Below are 19,317 nucleotides of genomic sequence, written 5' to 3'. Positions count from 1 at the left end.
ATTGATAATAATAAAACATTAAAAAGAATTTTTTTTTTTTTTTTAAAGTGACGTAAAAGCTGAAGGAGGAGTTGTATTATTGTATACGGATGGGGAGTTAAATTGATAAATTCTAATATAATAAAACATTAAAAAGAATTAAAAAACAAAAAAAAAAGAAAAAAGTGACGTGGAAAATTGTGGAGCTAGCAGAGGCTTCGGTTTTATATATATATATATATATATATAGATGTGTGGGACGGACAGCTCTCATATATACATACATACATATATATATATATATTAATGGTAGATATATATATATTAATGGTAGATATATATATATATATATATATATTCTCCAATTATTAATTATCAATTTTATTATTTATAATAAACTATTCTATTTTAGCTTATATGAATGATTTCATATGATGGGAGTGACGAGAACACATTACTTTGACGAGGTCAACCTAGTGACGAGGTCACCCTTGACGACGAACAAGCCATCACCGACGAGGAAAAGAAAATCATTCAATGGTGCCAGCAAGTAACCTGGGCAGTTACGAAACCAGCAAAACAGACCGTTGGATCCTAATAAAAGCCCCATAATTGGACTGGAGGCGTTATAAAAGAGAGGCATTAACACCCCAACGGCTAGCAGTCAAGATCACATATATAAAGTCCTTACATTGGCAGCATAAGGTACATAGATACTGAGACTCTAAGAAAATACCTATTACTTTCTAGTTTTGTGAATTGCTTTACTGTTCTAACTTTGGCATCGGAGGCGTTGTGGCAGGCACCACACTGATGACCCCTTTTAAAAGATACACAGGTGCTGACGGGGAGTTCCATCTGCCTACTACGACTGACGAGTTTACACTTCATCAGTTTGGCACCGTCTGTGGGGAACGACATTCTCAAATTCATATTTGAAAACGTAGTTTCCGTCAACCCCCTACATTCAGATGGAATCCAACCCAGATTCAACAGCCTTTGTCCAGCAAGTCCAAGCCCTTGCAGCCACCATTGAAGAACTCACCAAACAGAACCAGGAAATGAAGCTACGGCTCCAGCAGGTTCAACAGGCTCAACAGGAAGAGAATCGGTCCAAGGGTAACCTGGAGGGAGAAGGGGATAGTCACCGGAGAGGAACCCCTTAGAGGCCAACTACTCCAGACGAGCAGAAGTCGGATCTCCTTCGAGAAATGAGGAAGGAAATGGACGAATTGAGGAGCACCATTAAGGAGAAGACGGACCGAAGCGTAGACAAAATGGTAAGGGCTACGGATTCACCCTTCACCGCCGCGGTACTTGAATGCCCTGTACCGTCAATGTTTTGCTTATCTCAACTCGAGCCATTCGATGGACTAAAAGACCCACAGGATCATCTTAATACCTTCAAGACGACTCTAGGTCTTCAACAACCACCTGACGAGATACTGTGTCGTTCCTTCCCAACGACTCTCAAAGGAGCTGCAAGAGAATGGTTTACGAAGTTGCCAAACTCGTCCATAGACAACTTCAATCAGTTAAGTAGTGCCTTCTTGCGCCATTTCATAGGGGGGCAATGCCCAAGGAGGCCAGTAGACTACTTACTCACCATAAGACAGGGAGAGAAGGAAATTCTGAGGTCGTATGTTAAACGATTCACCCGGGAGATTCTAGAGGTGGACGAAACTGATGACAAGGTGCAGCTGACGACCTTCAAAGCGGGGTTGAGGTCCAGAGACCTCGTGGCCTCCCTCGCAAAGAACCCCCCAAAGACGATGGCGGAAATGCTCTTGAAGGCACAGAAGTACATGAATGCTGAAGATGCTTTAGCTGCCATAAAAGATGCCGAGAAGTCAGGAGACAAGGCCAAGAGGGAAGACGACTGTAGGGGGCAAAAGAGAGATCGACCAGACCGTCGGAACAATGACGGGAACAGGAGGAAGGATGATAAAAATCCTCGAACGGTAAGATTTACTCCTCTGGTTATGCCTGTTGACAAAATTTTCACGCAGATCAAGGACGAGCATTATCTCAAATGGCCCAGGCCATTACACTCATCCCCCAATGTCCATGACAAGAACAAGTATTGCCGGTTCCACAAAGACCACGACCACCACACAGAGGATTGCAGAGACCTAAAGGAGCAAATAGATGAGTTAATACGGAAAGGGAAGTTACAGAAATATGTGAAGAAAGGAGAATATAGCAAGTTCAGGGACGACAATAAAATCCAGCATGAAGCCTTCTCCCGGGATGATGACCGTCCGTCCCAGCCTCCACACAAGGTGATCGGGGAGATAAACACGATTACAGGAGGACCGTTCTCAAGAGGATCGTTTAAATCACTCAAAAAGGCATACCAGAGACAGGTGAACAACGTCCACGCCATACCTCCATCCAAGCACCGATGAACATACCAGGACATGTCTTTCAGCGAAGGAGACGCCATGGGAGTGAAGCAGTCCCACAACGATCCCCTGGTCATAATGCTAAATATAGAAGGGTTCAATACCAAAAGGATCCTCGTTGATAACGGAAGCTCCGCGGACATCATCTACTTCCCAGCCTTCCAGCAGCTGAGACTAGATCCTAAAAGACTTCGCCCTTTTGACTCTCCAGTCGTCAGCTTCAATGGAGACAGGGTCTACCCCAGAGGCATAGTGACATTGACGGTGACGGCAGGGACCTACCCAGTACAGTTGACCAGACAAGTAGACTTCCTGGTGGTAGATTGTCCCTCATCCTACAATGTCATCATTGGGAGGCCTACCTTCAACAAGTGGAAGGCGGCAACGTCAACCTACTATTTGAAGGTGAAATTCCCAACAGATAATGGCGTCGGTGAAGTGAAAGGTGATCAAGTCCTGGTAAGAGAATGCTATCAAGCTGTCTTGGCTGGGAAGGAGACTTACACATGGATGATTGAAGAAAAAGAAGAAGATAGGATAGAGGCCCTGGAAACAGTGGAATTGGTAGAAGGAGAAGCGAACAAGACGACCAAGATAGGGACGACATTGAGCCCCGAGATGAGAACAAGACTCATAAGGTTCCTTAGAGAGAATCTAGATGTCTTTGCATGGAGTCACGAGGACATGCCGGGCATATCTCCAGAAGTCATCCAGCACAGGCTGAATGTGGACCCAGAACAGAAACCCGTTCAGCAACGACGAAGAACCTTCGCCCCAGAACGAGATCAGGCAGTTGCAGAGGAAGTTACCAAACTCTTGAAGGCTGGATTCATCCGGGAGGTGTATTATCTTGAATGGCTCGCAAACGTTGTCCTGGTAAAGAAAGCAAACGGGAAATGGAGGATGTGCGTAGACTTCACCGACTTGAACAAGGCATGCCCAAAGGACAGCTTCTCTCTACCAAGAATAGACCAGCTCGTGGACTCCACAGCCGGGCACAAGTTACTGACATTCATGGACGCCTTCTCAAGGTACAACCAGATAAAGATGGCTGAGGAAGACCAGGAGAAGACTCCCTTCATCACAAGTCAAGGACTCTACTGTTACAAGGTAATGCCTTTTGGGTTGAAAAATGCTGGAGCTACGTATCAGAGATTGGTGCACAAAATGTTCAGTCAACAGATTAACAGGAACATGGAGGTGTACGTGGACGATGACGATATGCTCGTCAAGAGCAAGGAAGAGCTCACACATCTGGACAACTTGAGGGAAACGTTTGCAACCCTCAAAAAACACCAGATGAGGTTGAATCCAAGTAAGTGTGTTTTTGGGGTTGCCTCGGGAAAGTTCCTGGGATTCATGGTGTCCCAGAGAGGAATAGAAGCAAACCCAGAGAAAGTACGAGCCATCGTCGACATGGCCTCACCCAAAACCGTCAAGGACGTTCAAAAACTCACAGGAAGGATAGCGGCTTTAAACAGGTTCGTCTCTAGGGCTACAGACAAATGCCTGCCCTTTTTCAAGACTTTGAAACAGGCTTTTGCCTGGACCGACGAGTGCGAAGCGGCGTTCCAAGAATTAAAGCGTTACCTGAGCAGTCCACCTCTCCAAAGCCCGTCCAAAGAAGGGGAAAACCTATACTTATACTTGGCAGTGTCAGCCTCGGCAGTAAGTGCAGCCCTGATTAGAGAAGAGGGTAAGAAGCAGCTCCCGATTTACTACGTCAGCCAAGCTTTCCAAGGAGCTGAGGCCAGATACCCAAGGATCGAAAAGATTGCATTTGCGCTAGTAGTAGCCTCGCGCAAGCTAAGGAAATACTTCCAGGCAAATCCCATTCTTGTAATGACGGACCAATCAATCAAGAAATCAATGAACAAGCCCGAAGCAGCAGGCAGGATGGTCCAGTGGGCAATTGAACTTAGTCAATTGACATCGAGTACCATCCCAGAACAGCGATCAAGGCGCAAGCTCTGGCGGACTTCATCACAGAGTACACTCTTCCAGACGAGGATAGGATTATCGACGAGGTAGACAGATGGACGATACAAACTGATAGTTCGTCAGCCCAGAGGAAGGGGGGAGTAGGGGTCGTCATAACCGCCCCTGACGGAGAAGTGCTGAAATATGGGGTCCAACTAAAGTTCCCAGCCACCAACAACGAAGCTGAATACGAGGGGATATTGACGGGATTGAGGCTTGGAAAGGCACTTGGTGCTAAAAACTTGTTGATCCAAAGTGATTCAAAGCTAGTGATCGGGCAAATTAGGGGAGAGTACGAAGCAATGGAAGAAAGGATGCAGAAATACCTCAAGCTGACGAAACATCTAATTCAGGAGTTCGACATAGTGGAGTTCGTGCAGATCCCAAGAAGTCAGAATATGGGAGCTGACGAAGTATCGAAGCTAGCGTCATCAGAAGAAAGGAAGATTAGCACAGATCTGGCGGTGGAAGTCCAGAAACACCCTAGTATCGAAGAAATTGCAACATTCACCATCTAGAGTACAGACAGCTGGATGACGCTCATAATATCCTACCTCCAGGACGGGCGCCTCCCTCAGAACACCGAAGAAGCTAAAAAGATCAAGAAGAGGGCGGCCAGGTTCACGATCCTGAATGACGCCTTGTACAAGAGAGGCTTCTCTATGCCTTACTTGAAATGCGTCGACGAGGAAGAGGCTAGATACATCCTAGAAGAAATCTATGGAGGAATTTGCGGTGACCACGCTGGCTTAAGATCCCTGGTGAATAAGGTAGTACGAACAGGATATTTTTGGCCAACCATGTAGGTGGACGCTGCTGAGATCGTCAAGAGGTGCGACAAATGCCAGCGATACGGGAATGTGCAACGGCTTCCAGCAGAGAGAATGACGACTATAGCTTCCCCATGGCCATTTGCATAGTGGAGAATTGACATCGTTGGTCCTCTGCCCCAAGGTAAAGGTCAGGTAAAGTTCCTACTTGTTGCTATTGATTATTTCACGAAATGGGTTGAAGCAGAGGCCCTAGCAACGATCACTGAAGCTCTGATCCGGAGCTTTGTGTGGAAAAATATAATTTGCAGGTTCGGGATTCCCTTGACGATCATATCAGATAATGGGAGGCAGTTCGACAGCCAAGGCTTCAGGGAATTCTGTTCAAACCTTGGGATCAAGAATCAGTTCTCGTCCCCAGGGCATCCTCAGACAAACGGGCAGATGGAAGTGACGAACCGGACGCTGCTCAAGATTATCAAGACCAGACTGGATGATGCGAAGGGTGCCTGGCCAGAAGAATTACCAAATGTCCTATGGGCCTACAGAACCATCGCCAGAACCCTGATAGGAGAAACCCCTTTCAGGCTTACCTATGACACAGAAGCAGTAATCCCAGTCGAAGTGGGGGTAACGAGCATCAGATGAGGAACTTTCAACGAAGGGATCAACGACGATGAACTATGACTCAACCTGGATTGTCTGGACGAAGTAAGAGACAACGCATCCAGCAAGATGATGAAGTATAAAAAAAAAATGGCTGAATACTACGATAAGAGGGTTAAACTTAGACAACTGGACATAGGAGACCTTGTCCTACGCAGGACCACCACAGCAACTAAAGACCCTACCCAGGGAAAGCTGGGTCCTACGTGGGAAGGTCCTTACCGAGTCATTCATTACTCAAGACAAGGAAGTTATCACCTGGAAACCATGGACGGACAAAGGCTCCCTCGACCATGGAACATTGAGCATTTAAAAAAGTACCACCAGTAGATGTAATAGACAAATGCAGTCACTCTTGAATTTAATAAAAAAACTTTATTCTTTGATGTCTTTATGCAAGCAGGTCTAGCCAATTGTAAGTCGAACTAACGTAACAAGATTCCGCCTTGACGGATGTAAGTTACTGACGACAACGCCAACGCGTATAAGGCAAACTAAAGTAACAAGATTCTACCTTGACGGATGTAAGTTACTAACGACCCTCATAATGGGTACAAAATATGTGAAAGTTAAGTGATAAGATTCCGCCAAGATGGATGTAAATCACTGACGAATCCCTAAGTGACGAGATTCCTTAACCGGATGTAAGTCACCAAAAAATAGCCAAGTGATAAGATTCCGCCAAGACGGATGTAAATCACTGACGAATCTGGAAGTGACGAGATTCCTTAACTGGATGTAAGTCACCAAAAAGTGGCCAAGTGATAAGATTCCGCTTTGACGGATGTAAGTCACTCACGAAGGTACAAAAGAAAGTGAATGTCCCCAGAACGTGCTGGTGACGTAGACATAATTTTAGAGCCTATGCAATTGACAAAGTCCCACTCGACGAACTCAGGATACTGTCGAATCCGCAAGAGAAAGAACAAAGAGAAAAAGAAGGACAAAAACCCTCATCAAGGATAAAGAATGACGAGCAAATCACGGCTAAAGAAATTTACGCTAAGTACCAGCTAAGTACAAGGTACGCTAAGAAGTTTATGCTAAATCACAAACACATGCATGGTCATAGACAAGAGCATAGCCACAAAAACGGGTAAGTACTAAATCATAAAAAGCCCAAAAACAGAGGGCAATTATCCTTGTTTTTCCTACAGACCCATAAAACGGAGGGCCAAGGGACATTGTTCTGAAAATAGATATAATATATATATATATATATATATACATCTCCAAAAAGGCCCAAAACACAACGGGCAAATATAAAAGATAAATTTTCCTAAGTATCAGGTTCGGGTGTCTGGAGCGTCAGTAATGGGATCGTTAGCAGCAGCGGGAACATTCTCAGCAATAGGGGCGTCATCAGCAGCAGGGGCGTCACCTTCAGGTGTAGAAGACTGGGCAGCCTCGTCAGCAGCCATCTCTTGATCTACCACTTCTAGATCCAAATTCGGCAGATCAACCCCTGTAGGGTGCTTGACGAGGTACCTGCGAAGGAGCTCGAAGCCCTTGAAGTACCAGCTGAAGAGTACTGTGGAATACTCCTCAGTTTGCTGAAAGGCCTCGACGGACCTAGCAGGGATCGTCTTCAACTTCTCCTTTGCCGCCTGAAGCTGGTCGTCCTTCTCCAGATTCAGCTGACGCTCGACCCTAAGGTCGGAATTCAAAGCCTTGACTTTCTCCTTCAATGTGGCAACCTCGTCCATCGACTCTATGAGGTCCTTTTTCAGCGTCGAGTTCTCCTTCTCTAGAGCCTCTATCCTGGACGTCAAAGAAGCCACCTTAGCCTCTTGAGTGAGACACTCGGAAGCAAGGTGAAGGCTCTCCCCCAACACCTGACGAAGCAAGCTAAGTGTGTCAGTAAAAAAAAAAAAAAGAAAAAAAAAAGAATGGGGAAATTGATGTGAAAAGAAACCAAGGAAAACGCATAAACAGCCTTACCTACACAATCTTATGAATGTGCTGACTTGCAACCACATTAAGAGGCACTCCAGAAAAGACCTTAAGGTCTTCAGCCTTCACAACGTTATGTGCCCGCTCCACAGCCACACCTTCGTCGTCAAAGACGGACAAGCCAACTCTGTCCTTCTCTTTGTCTTTGGCTGACAGTCTTGGCCTCTTTGATGACGGGGTAAGGATCTCCTCAACTGAAGTGGCCGGCGAAGCCACCCGTAGACTCTCAACTCCTGAGACGATGGGAGTGGCATTGACATAAGGGAGGACAGACGGACCCTTCCCCGTAATACGAACTCCCTTTTTGCCAATATTAGTTAAGGGTTTGTCCTTCTTGGACCTCATCTTGGCGTACATATCTTTGTTGAACTTGGTCGTCATCTCTAAAAAAAAAAAAAAAAAGACTAAGAAATCCAAAGTACGCAAGTGAATGTCTGTGGTGACGAGGTAAAAACTTACTCTTCTTCTCCTCGATGTTAATGCTGCACAAAACGTAAGGAGATGGATTCGGGCCTAAGCAGTAGAAAGAAAGTATCCGTGGGTCAAGGAGATCATCCCAACTCTCAATCGACTTTGCGTATTCGATTGCCTTCTGAACACGACCCTGATATTTGCTCTTCAATTTGGGGCGTTTTTTAACTGCAAAAGAAAGTGAACAAGTGGTTAGTGACGACCAAACATGCAAGACGAAAATAAACAGACGAGAAGAAACATGGACGCACCTAAGTTTGGGGTTCCCCACCGACGAAGTAATCTTGGGATATCACCCCAAGCCTCGCTAAAAGGGGTCTCAAAGTCATCCCCAGACATGAAAATGAAACGTGACTTCCAGTACCTGAATGACGAGGCTAAACCCTTAATGATTCTAGTCCCCCTCATCCAAGGGACTAGTTCATAATACCCATACTCTTTCGATTCCTTTAAACGGTAGATGTGGACGAGCTCACTCACTTTGATCATATCTTCGTTGGCAGCCAGCCAAATCTCCATACAATTGATAACTATCCTCTAGGAGTTAGGCATGAGTTGCCCGGGGGCAATGCCAAAGTGATCCAGGAGCTCCATCACCAAAGGATGGACGGGTAGCCTAAGTCCAGAAGTGAAAGCAGCTTCGTAGAAGCATACTTCACCAGGAAAGAAGTGGCAGGCCCGATTCTCAGGACCAGGCCGACGAATGTGAACCCGCGCTGGAAACTGGAACCTATCCTTAAACCTAGCCACTGTGTCAGCGTCCAGCCCACACTCCTCGTTAAGAGCGTAAAAAGCCCTAACCTGACGAGGGGTGGAAACGGCTGTATCACCCTCGACCAGGCCGCCGCTAGATGACAACCCAGTGTCTAATTCACTGGATCTCACCTTCGACATCCTCCTCGTTTCTCCCTCAAACCAAGCCAGTGACTGGCCTAAAATTGGAGATAGCTCCCCTAGAACTACACTCAACCCACTACCTTCAAAAAGATAGTCCCCAATCAGAGGAAAAAAGTCCCCGAAAACACCCAAAGCCGCCTCTAAGCGAACAAAAAAGAAAGAAACTGAGGGGCAAGCTACCCAAACCTCAGAAGAACTAACCATGAAAAGGGATACCCAATCCTAAATGCCCACATATCAAACACAAAAACAACAAAAGTAAAAGACAAAGGAAAAAGCAGGAATTTATAAGGGGGCCATGAAGAAAAAATCTGAGAAAAATCGAAGAAGTAGCGTACCTTGAAAAGCGGAACAGTCAAGACTGGAGAAATTCGTCGCCAGAGCAGGGTCAAAGTCGCCGGAGCAGAATCGGAATAATCGCAGAAACAAGCAAAACAGACAAACACTTGGAGCAAGAAAAGAAAGAAAAATCAGAGTGAAGGAAAAAGAAAAGTTTTTGAAACCAAAAATCCGAGGAAACTGAAAAGTAGCGGGAAACCCAAGGGTCATGCCATTAATACCCTCAATCAGCACGTGCCACGTGGCCACGTTCCATACTGCGCCGCCATCATACGTTAAATTCGAAACGAAACCCCAAGCGTCACAAACAACTCAGGAAAAGAAACCTTTCACCTTCTATGGCCCTCATGACACGTCACTGATGACCACAGAACCTGGGGGCAACTGATGGGAGTGATGAGAACACATTACCTTGACGAGGTCAACCTAGTGACGACGAACAAGCCATCACCGACGAGGAAAGGAAAGTCATTCAATGGTGCCAGCAAGTAACCTGGGCAATAACGAAACCAGCAAAACAGACCGTTGGAGCCTAATAAAAGCCCCATAATTGGGCTGGAGGCATTACAAAAGAGAGGCATTAACACCCCAATGGCTAGCAGTCAAGATCACATATATAAAGTCCTTACATTGGCAGCATAAGGTACATAGATACTGAGACTCTAAGAAAATACCTATTACTTTCTAGTTTTGTGAATTGCTTTACTGTTCTAACTTTGGCATCGGAGGCATTGTGGCAGGCACCACACCAGTGACCCCTTTTAGAAGATACACAGGTGCTCACGGGGAGTTCCATCTGCCTACTACGACTGACGAGTTTACACTTCATCATCATACATAGTTTCCACTTGACACTTTAAAATTTTCCTTTCCCATTTTCTAGAGTAGAAATAATATATATAAATTTATTTTACTTGTTGCAGTCACTTCATTCCGTAGAATATTTTTAAACAAAGTTTTCGGAAGTGTTCAAGAAATATTAAACATGATAGATATTGATTTTGTTTTTACTTTATGAGAAAACTATCTTCAAATTAACTTGCAAAAACCCAAAAGCCATATGTGTTCACACAAGAATGATGTTAGTGTGGACCAACAATTGATTATGAGTGGGTTTTAGTTAGGACTGTCTAGCCAACTCGGGGAACCGACCAACTAGAGCAACCTGCCTGCACCTGAACTGAAAACCACCCGAACTGACCACTCCGACGTCGGTTGTAGGTCGCCGCCCATAGAACCCGACACCTTTCGGGTTGGTTGGCGGGTTTCCTCCCCCAAAACCCGAGCCACCCGACTCGGTCATAAAACCAAAAACCTCTGGCGATATTCGAAGGATTTTCGATGAAAACTTACAAAAACCGACGGTATTTAGAGTTCTCTGGCGAAGATTATTTGAAATCCCATAAGATCCAACGAGATCCGGCGAGATCTTGTCGAGATCTAACGAGATCCGGCGAGATCTCGTTATGATTTGGCCAGATCTCGACGGATCCGGCCAAAATAGCATCACCAGCGATACAACCCGAAACCCGACGATACAACCCAAAACCCGACGAGACCCGAACTGCTCGATCCGACTAGCATTCTGGGTCGGTTTCGGGTTCCGTTTTCACCCATCCGAAAGTTTTGGGTTGAGTCCGGGTCAGGCACAAACCCGACCTAGCTCGACCCGTGGACACCCCTAGTTTTAGTTAACTTTTTATTTTTTTTAGATGGTTAGAAATATATAGGGAAAAAAAAAACTATTTTGGTCTTTACACTTTAGGGATCACGGTCAATTTGGTCCACATATTTTGGTTGCAGCCAATTTGGTCAGTGTTAATTTCAATTTGCAATTAATTTCCATGAATGAGTTGGTGATAAGAATCAAATTGACTACATTTAATAATGGAGACTATATTAACTGCTACCAAAATGTAGAAACTAAATTGATAGTGGCCCTAAAATGTTAGGACCAAAATGGTATTTTAAAATATACACATTAAAATGTTGTTGACCCTTTAGCATGAATCTCTCCCCCTAAATCCCCATACACGAATTTACCCCCTAAACCCCTAAGTACTTCGTGCATGAGGAGCTATCATTGGTAAAATTTAGATTAGGCCTCTGTTTGGATATAGATTATAAATGAAAATGATTTCACTATTCAGTTTATTTTTGCTACTATTCATCAGTCTCACTGTACTTTTTGGTACTATTCATGGCCCCACTATTCTATTTCAATTAACTTTTACTTTTATCTATAGTACTTTCAGTAATAAGTTTTTAGTTTCAACAAAATAAGCGGTATCCAAATAGACCTTAGGGCTATGGTTTTTGAATGAGGCTATGGTTTTTGAAAATTCAGACTTAATGCTCAATTCCTTATGGAAAAGTTACATTGAAATAGTGGAACTATATCACAACTCTACTTAAGTTTAATACACTGATGTATTGATTAATACAATACAAACCGTATTTTTTTTTTCTAAAACAAATTAAATTAGATATAAAAATATATTTGAATTTAATTGAAGAACTTAAAATTTATTAATAAAAAAAAAAGCATCAAATGAAAAATCAAACACAAAACTATGGTTTATATTATTTTGTTAAGTTATACATAATTTTTGATCTTATGAATTTTTGGATAAATTGACATGATTATTGATGGTATTACAAAAAACGCCAACTCCTAAACTTGTCCATATGGCTCGTCCCAAGGACATGATGATGACATATGGCTCATCCCAAGGTAAGGATGATGACATATGGCTTGTTCGTCCAAGGTAAGCTTAACCGTCCACAACATGAGTTGGACGAGCTTCACTCGTCCTGAACATGTTGCGGCTGTTCCTATTTTCCTGTCAAGCTACAAACCACTCCCCCAATCAACAGTTATGAAAGTCAGACCCTGAAAACATAACTGCCTTGGTGGTTAGGGAAGTTAACTCCGAATCCTCCAAACTTTACAACGGTAGGAGAAGGTAACTGCCTTTGGCAAGCAGTATATAAGTGTTCTTCTACGAGAAGGTAATTCATTCAGACATTATTTTTTCCATACAATTTGGAATTATGAGAATATTGACTTTACCATCGGAGGATTCTTCGCCGGTCTTCCCCGGTCTCCTCTGACATTGTGTTCATCTTTCTAGGATATTCCAAAGCAACATAGATCAACGATCGAAACATTTAGCTTTACTGATTTCCTTGTGTTCATCAATTATTACTTTCTATTTTGATTACTTTTACACATTATTAAAAGTTCATATCTAAACAAAATAAAGAAAATAAATTATTGCAAACAAGTCAATAAGAAAAAAATTATATATATATATATATATTATAATTCCATTATAATATATATTGTAATAATTTATTATTATAATTCGATTATTAGGGAAGGGCGATTTGAATCTTAGACATTTTCGTTGGAACACTCAAAGATGCCAATTGAGTTATAAGACTTTTGCAATCACAAAGTTATGGCTTTATAAAGAATGAGTTTTTTTTTTTTTTTTGATAAACAGTGAAAAATTTTATTAGAAAGAAAAGAAACCTAATACACCAGCGATATCGATATACTAAGGGAGAAGTATAATTAAAACAAAATGCAATGCTCAAAAAATTTAGGAAAGAAAAACAAGGAAAAGAAAGAAAATCAACACTACAATCCAGCGAAATACCAATGACATTAACAAATTAAATGCTGCATCAATAAATCTTTAGAGGTATGGGTGTTTTACAAGCCTAGTGAGATTTGTTTATACGCATCAACCTAGTAAACTAAATAAAAGTTGCCCACACAACACTACAAAATATGTCAAGAGCCTTGTGACTCAAATGTCACATAATGATGTTTTTAATGAAGATGTTTATGGTTCAAATCCCCCTTTACTTTCAAAGCCATTTACCTTTTTGCCTTTTTTTTTTAAACAAAAAAATATTCATGTGATTGTGATAATGAGATAATGGCACACAAACCCTTCCACTCATTCTTTACATGTAGATAAAGCTCTCAAATCAGTTTCTATGTGTAACTTACGTTGGGTTAAGATAGCTTGACCCCGGTTAATTATTCAATTACTCAAGTTGATTAATCTATATATATATAATTGAAACCTCTGAAACTTCCACAATTTTTCACGTTAGCGTAATATTAAAAAAAAAAATAAAACCAACAAAAAAAACGTAATAAACCTGATACTCAGAGGCTTTCCCTTTCACGATGCTCTGCCTTTCCCTTTCATGATGGTCTACCATCTCTTCCCTGCCTTCCTCTACCAACTCCTCCTCAATCAGACCCACGACAAATCAACTGCAAAGCATCGCATTGCATCTAAGGACCAACCATACCCACCATACCCACAAACCAACATACATTTTCTTCCTCAGAATCGATCACCTTCCTCGGACCATCGATTTGACACAAACCACCCACATCCAACCTCTACAACCTAGAAACGTCGACCCATTTGCCGTGGGTCTCATCAAGCCCATGGCCACAGATTCCTCAATCAAAACCCACCATACCCACCATGCCCACCATACCCATAAACCCACATACATCTTCTTCCTCAGAATAGAGGTCGAGCTCCTTCCTTAGAACAGAGGTCGACCTCTTTCCTCAGACCACCCATTTGTAAACTTCGAAATTAAAGAAAGTTTTCTTCATTGGGCCCTCCCTTAAATTATAGAATCTCCTCTTTCAGGCTCAGAATATTGAACTAACCCAGTAAGAGTAAACCCCCTCAAAAAATAACAATAAAAAGAAGAACAAAAAAATTTGTCTACCCCATTGAAGCGCCACCTTGCCTTGCCATGCACTTCTAAACCAGTCCAACCGGTGGTACAACTCTCTCACTCTATCTTTGTTTTTGCTCTTGCTCTATTGTTCTGTCTGCTATCACTACTGTATAGCAGTTCACAAATGACATTTACCTATTTGACAGACTAAAAGTAAAACCTTTGGCTGAATGTATTGTAAATTGTGATGAGAACTTTTTTTTTTGTTGCTAAATTGTGATGGTAAACTAGCTGTACAGCATTTCACACATTATATAAAAGTATATAACAATTTTGTTTTTGTTTAATATAATAATAAAAAATAATAGTTTTCTTTTTTTTTGCTAATAGTTTGTTGAGTTTATGATATGTAATAATTATTATATACTATTAAACAGTATAATTTAACCCAAAAATTATAAAATAAATAGTATAATCTATATATGTATATAACCGAAGCCTCTGAAGCTCCTATAATTTTCCACATCAGCATTATTAAAAATAAAAAAACTATTTTTAACCCAAAAAATTTCAGCTAAACAGTTTTGTAATATTAGCCTCCAAAACCCAATAGTTCTCTAATATCACAACCTTCACCTCGAACCTCTCTCTCCCTTAAGCACAACCTATCTCTCTTTGTGTTGAGTTTTTCTCTCTCCCATGGCAAACCCAAATACAGACCTCATGGCTACAAACCCATACCCAAACACAGATCTCATGGTTACAAATCCATTTGCAATTTGTGGTTTCATTGTAAACCCCACCTCCAAATCCCCAACTCTCACCATCTATGAAGTTCCAAAAACATCCCAAAGCCATCACCTCTCTCACCACTTCTCATCCAAATCCCAAGCAAAATTCTAGAAATTTCATGAGTTAAGGTCATTAAAGACTTTGAATTGAGGAAAATTTTCTAATTTATGTTTCTAGGGTAGTGAACAGAACATCAGTAGTGTCTTTAATTGATGGTGGTTTTTTGTAATCATGAAGAAATTCATTCACTTATGTTATCTGCTACTTTATGAAGGAAGCGTTGGGTTCTAGTGTGAATTGGCACATGTTGATAGTATTGCTAGTCAAAGGATGTTTTCGGTGCATTGGTTTGTTGTGAAGGGTAAAGGTCTGGTTCATAGAACTCAATCATCCCCAAAGTGTTTGATGAAATGTCTGAGTTATACTCTCCACCATCAAACTCAAAACTCATAATATTATTTTGCAACAAAGCATCCCATATCCATTAAATAGGATTATGTATATATTTTCTTTGGATTTTACCTTGATTTCCACTATTGAGTTGTTTTCCTATCCTATCTGTAGCAACCTTGCCGCAAAAATTAATACCAACTTGAAACATTGAGCATTCTTTTTGGCATGTTAGAATTTTTGTGAATGAATCAAGAAAACAAAGGGTCAATTCTTAACCAAGATTTTTGTGAACTCCAAGACAAAACAACCTTCTCATAAGCTCATCTCTTATTTATTCAACCCCGGGTTTAGGATGAAAATAGGAATCATCATCATGTATTAAACTCAGCATATTACTTGGGGTTGGCCTCAAAAATTACTTTTGTCAATTTGATCTATAAAGGATCATATTCAGTTCAATCCATTAAAAATATTATAATTTTTTTATTTAATAAGTTTTTCCTAAAATTTAGTCATTGTTTCTTTTCCAATTAGTTATGTAATTATTAAACAAAGACTTGATGAGTAAAATTCCTTAGCCTTAAGTCAAAATCATTATGTCATGTGACCATAAAATTTGTGTTCGTATAACTATGCTAGAGTAAATCTTCAGTAGTATTTAAGCTTGAGTTAGAATATCTAAACCTATTTCAGGCCTATAATTTATGAAGTAAAACATGTCATATCAAGAACAAATAAGATATGTATAAAGAAAAAGTATAAAGACATATTTTTAAGTGTAGATTAGGAGTTGTACATTAAGAATTATGTTCCGCCATCATGTACAAAAACAAACCATTCCATTTTTTATTGTAATAGTAAGAGAAAATAGCATAATATCTTTCAAAGGGGCCAACAAAGAAAACAACGGTGCAGCCCATGCCTTTATTTCCTTGAAAATTTTCAGATATTGTAGTAAAAGCCATTTTGGCAGTTGTTGCATCTCTATTTACTACTAATTACTTGAATAACAGTTTCTTTAGTTTGCGAAAATGGGGGTGTTTATAACTTATTTGGATGAATTTAGCAATAAATTATCTCCAAAGTAGTTAAATCATTAAGGGTGTGTTTGTTTTGGGTGAAAATCACTTCCGGAAATGCTTTTCCGGAAATGCGGGTGTTTGGTTGGTCCGAAAAATTCTATTTTCCGGAAATCAATTTCAGTTGATCGAAAAATATACGCTTTGATCACGGAAATGAATTTCCGTTCCTATTTTCACTTCAAATGAATTCCGGAGAGAGAGAGAGAGAGAGAGAGAAGAGGCGAACCCCGAGCTCTAGTCCAGTCTAACAATCACCGACGAACCCCGAGCTCCAGTCTGACGATCACACGCACCAGTCGCATCGGTCTCGTCAATCGCAGCACCGCGCCGCTCGATCTTGCGAGCTCCAGTCCGATGATCGCACCGCGCCGATCGCACCTTCGATCTCGCCTCTGTGCGATCTCACCTTCGACCCACCGATCTCTCTTTGTGCGATTTTGATTTCTGTGTGATTTTGATTTTTGTTGTTGTTGTGGTGGTGTGGTGGTGGTGTTTTGGTGGTTGTGGCTTTTGATTGCCGGAGTTTGCTGCTGTGGGTTGAATTGCCGTGTGAAAAATTTGTAGGAAAATAGCATTTTCAACAATACAACCAAACACCAGAAAATATTTTTCACAACATTTTCTGAAATGCAACCAAACATTTTTGGAAAATAAGTATTTTCTGGAAAATCACTTATATGAAACAAACACAGCCTAAATTATTATCCCTAGGGTTTATTATGGGTTTCTTCCTTTATATTTTTGAGACAAATTGTATTCTCTTAATACTTTTTTTTCCCTTAAGCTCTTATATTTTAACTTTTTTGTGCTCATGTAAATTATGAGTATCATCTACATTCTAGATTATTGAGGAAAATGAATATATTTTTTTTAATTAGTAAAATAATGAATAAAAAAAATAGTTAAATGATATATTTGCCTATCAAGGTTTGTGTTCTATCATAAAGTAAGCATATCATTCAATTAATCTAATTTTTTTGCGATAATTGATATATAATTGTTAAGTTTTATTTCAAATATAATAATACTTTCATAGTATGCTTTGAGCCATAGTATGTAGAAGATGAAATCTTATTGGCGAAAGCCACATTTTCGTCCCTGCATTTTCATTGCTTTTATTTGCACTTTGGTCCCTAACTTTTATTTGCATCGCTTTTATTCTCTATTTTGAAAAACGCGTCTTGTTTTTATCCGTGTCGTTACATCAGAGATGGAAAATGCAAACGTGGTAAACGGAGTGCACTGTTGGCACACTAAAAGCAGACGTGGCCATTAAAATATTAATAAAAAATGTTATTTGGCATTAAAAAATGCCACATTAGCATCTAGTGGTACTCTATCACCATTGGTTCATGCCTTATAAGGTGCAAAGAGGGAGGCTTTCTTTCCAATGTGGGACAACAAAAATTGCCTAAGTACCACTAGTTTGGTTAACCAAACTAGTGGTACTCTATCACCATTGGTTCATGCCTTATAAGGTGCAAAGAGGGAGGCTTTCTTTCCAATGTGGGACAACAAAAATTGCCTAAGGTTCCAACATGGTCTAGCCCTTGGCCTTTGAAGCAAAAATTGTCCCCACAATTATTATTTTAATGGTCACGTCAGTTTTAAGTGTGCTAGCAGTGCACTCTGTTTGTCATGTGTGCATTTTCCGTTTTTGATGTAATGGCAGGAACAAAAAGAGACGCGTTTTTTAGGACAGGGAGTAAAAGCGGTACAAATAAAAGTTAGGGAATGTTGACACCCTATTTCGCAACTTGCATTTAACCTCACATGAAGGGTAAAACTGTAATTTCACCTTAGAAATATGCATCTTTATTTTGGTCACTAGATCATTAACCTTATTTCACCAAAATGATCTTGATATTGTAACGATCAAATCGACTGGTCATAAGCCCTAATTGAATCATCTGATTGAAAGTTATTATCAAATCAAGTTCTGATGGCCGAGATACACTATCACAAATTGAGTCCAACTATATGTGATTATGAACAATTGATTTGAATTGGTTATAAGTATAATCAATTTGAGATTAATGATGTGTCATAATTTAATTGGTTAGGACTACATTTTATGATAGGGTTGCACACACCTAATTAACTAGATAGTTAATCATTAATTATTCAGTGAATAATTTGTACAATTATCTTTTAATTATGGTAAATTTAGAACCAATTAAGTCTAAAATGGGAGTGATTGGAGCCATTTAATGTTAATTGGGAGCTAATTTGGGACCTATTAATGTTAATTGTGCTGAATTCATTTTCTAACAAATGACCTCTGCTCACCATTTCATCGATATCTCTCAGAATATTTTGAATCTGTGAATGCGATTAATTTTCTCAGAAACTAGACATTCGGGGCTTCAATTTGAGCACAAGAATGAGACAATTCTGATCAGAATTGAGTCAGATATGATTATTCGAAATTTATGGGAAAACCGAAATTTGGCTTGCTCCTCATTCCCACCAATCTTTCTATTTAATGCACTAGATTTTCCCAAAGGCTAAAATGAGGTCTAGGTTCATGATTCTTTGTCAACTCTCATTAAATGACATTCCATTCATAATTCCTCAACCACTACTATATAAACTCCCATTCTCCTTCATTCCAAGACACATAAAAAACCCCCTCTCTTCCCCTCTCTTGAATTCTAGTAAAGTTGAGTAGTCTTGTCATATTTTGGTCTTCTTGAGACTTAAGGTATTGAGTAAGACTTACTCTTTCTCTCTTAACTTTTCTTTTCCTCCACTCTTAGGATCTCTACCAAAAGTCTCCTCCTCCACCATATGGATCTTGCATGAAGGTATAATTTTTTTCCCTAACTTGTTTTTTGTATTGCCATGATGAGAATTTAGGATTAA

At 40.6% G+C, this 19,317-nt stretch overlaps 1 protein-coding gene across 1 annotated transcript; it reads left to right on the top strand.

Annotated features, from left to right (window-relative positions):
- Positions 1 to 1,190: 1,190 nt before the first annotated feature.
- LOC115949840 lies at positions 1,191 to 2,387 on the top strand. Its single transcript, XM_031067111.1, has 2 exons — positions 1,191 to 1,940; positions 2,211 to 2,387. Exons 1-2 carry the CDS (start codon positions 1,191 to 1,193, stop codon positions 2,385 to 2,387), a joined length of 927 nt encoding a protein of 308 aa, XP_030922971.1.
- Positions 2,388 to 19,317: the final 16,930 nt, after the last annotated feature.

The sequence above is a fragment of the Quercus lobata genome, chromosome 6 (assembly GCF_001633185.2).
Source record: "Quercus lobata isolate SW786 chromosome 6, ValleyOak3.0 Primary Assembly, whole genome shotgun sequence".
Classification (NCBI taxonomy): domain Eukaryota; kingdom Viridiplantae; phylum Streptophyta; class Magnoliopsida; order Fagales; family Fagaceae; genus Quercus; species Quercus lobata.
Note: the sequence above shows the minus strand (reverse complement) of the source record. Positions and strands in the feature narration are given on the sequence as shown.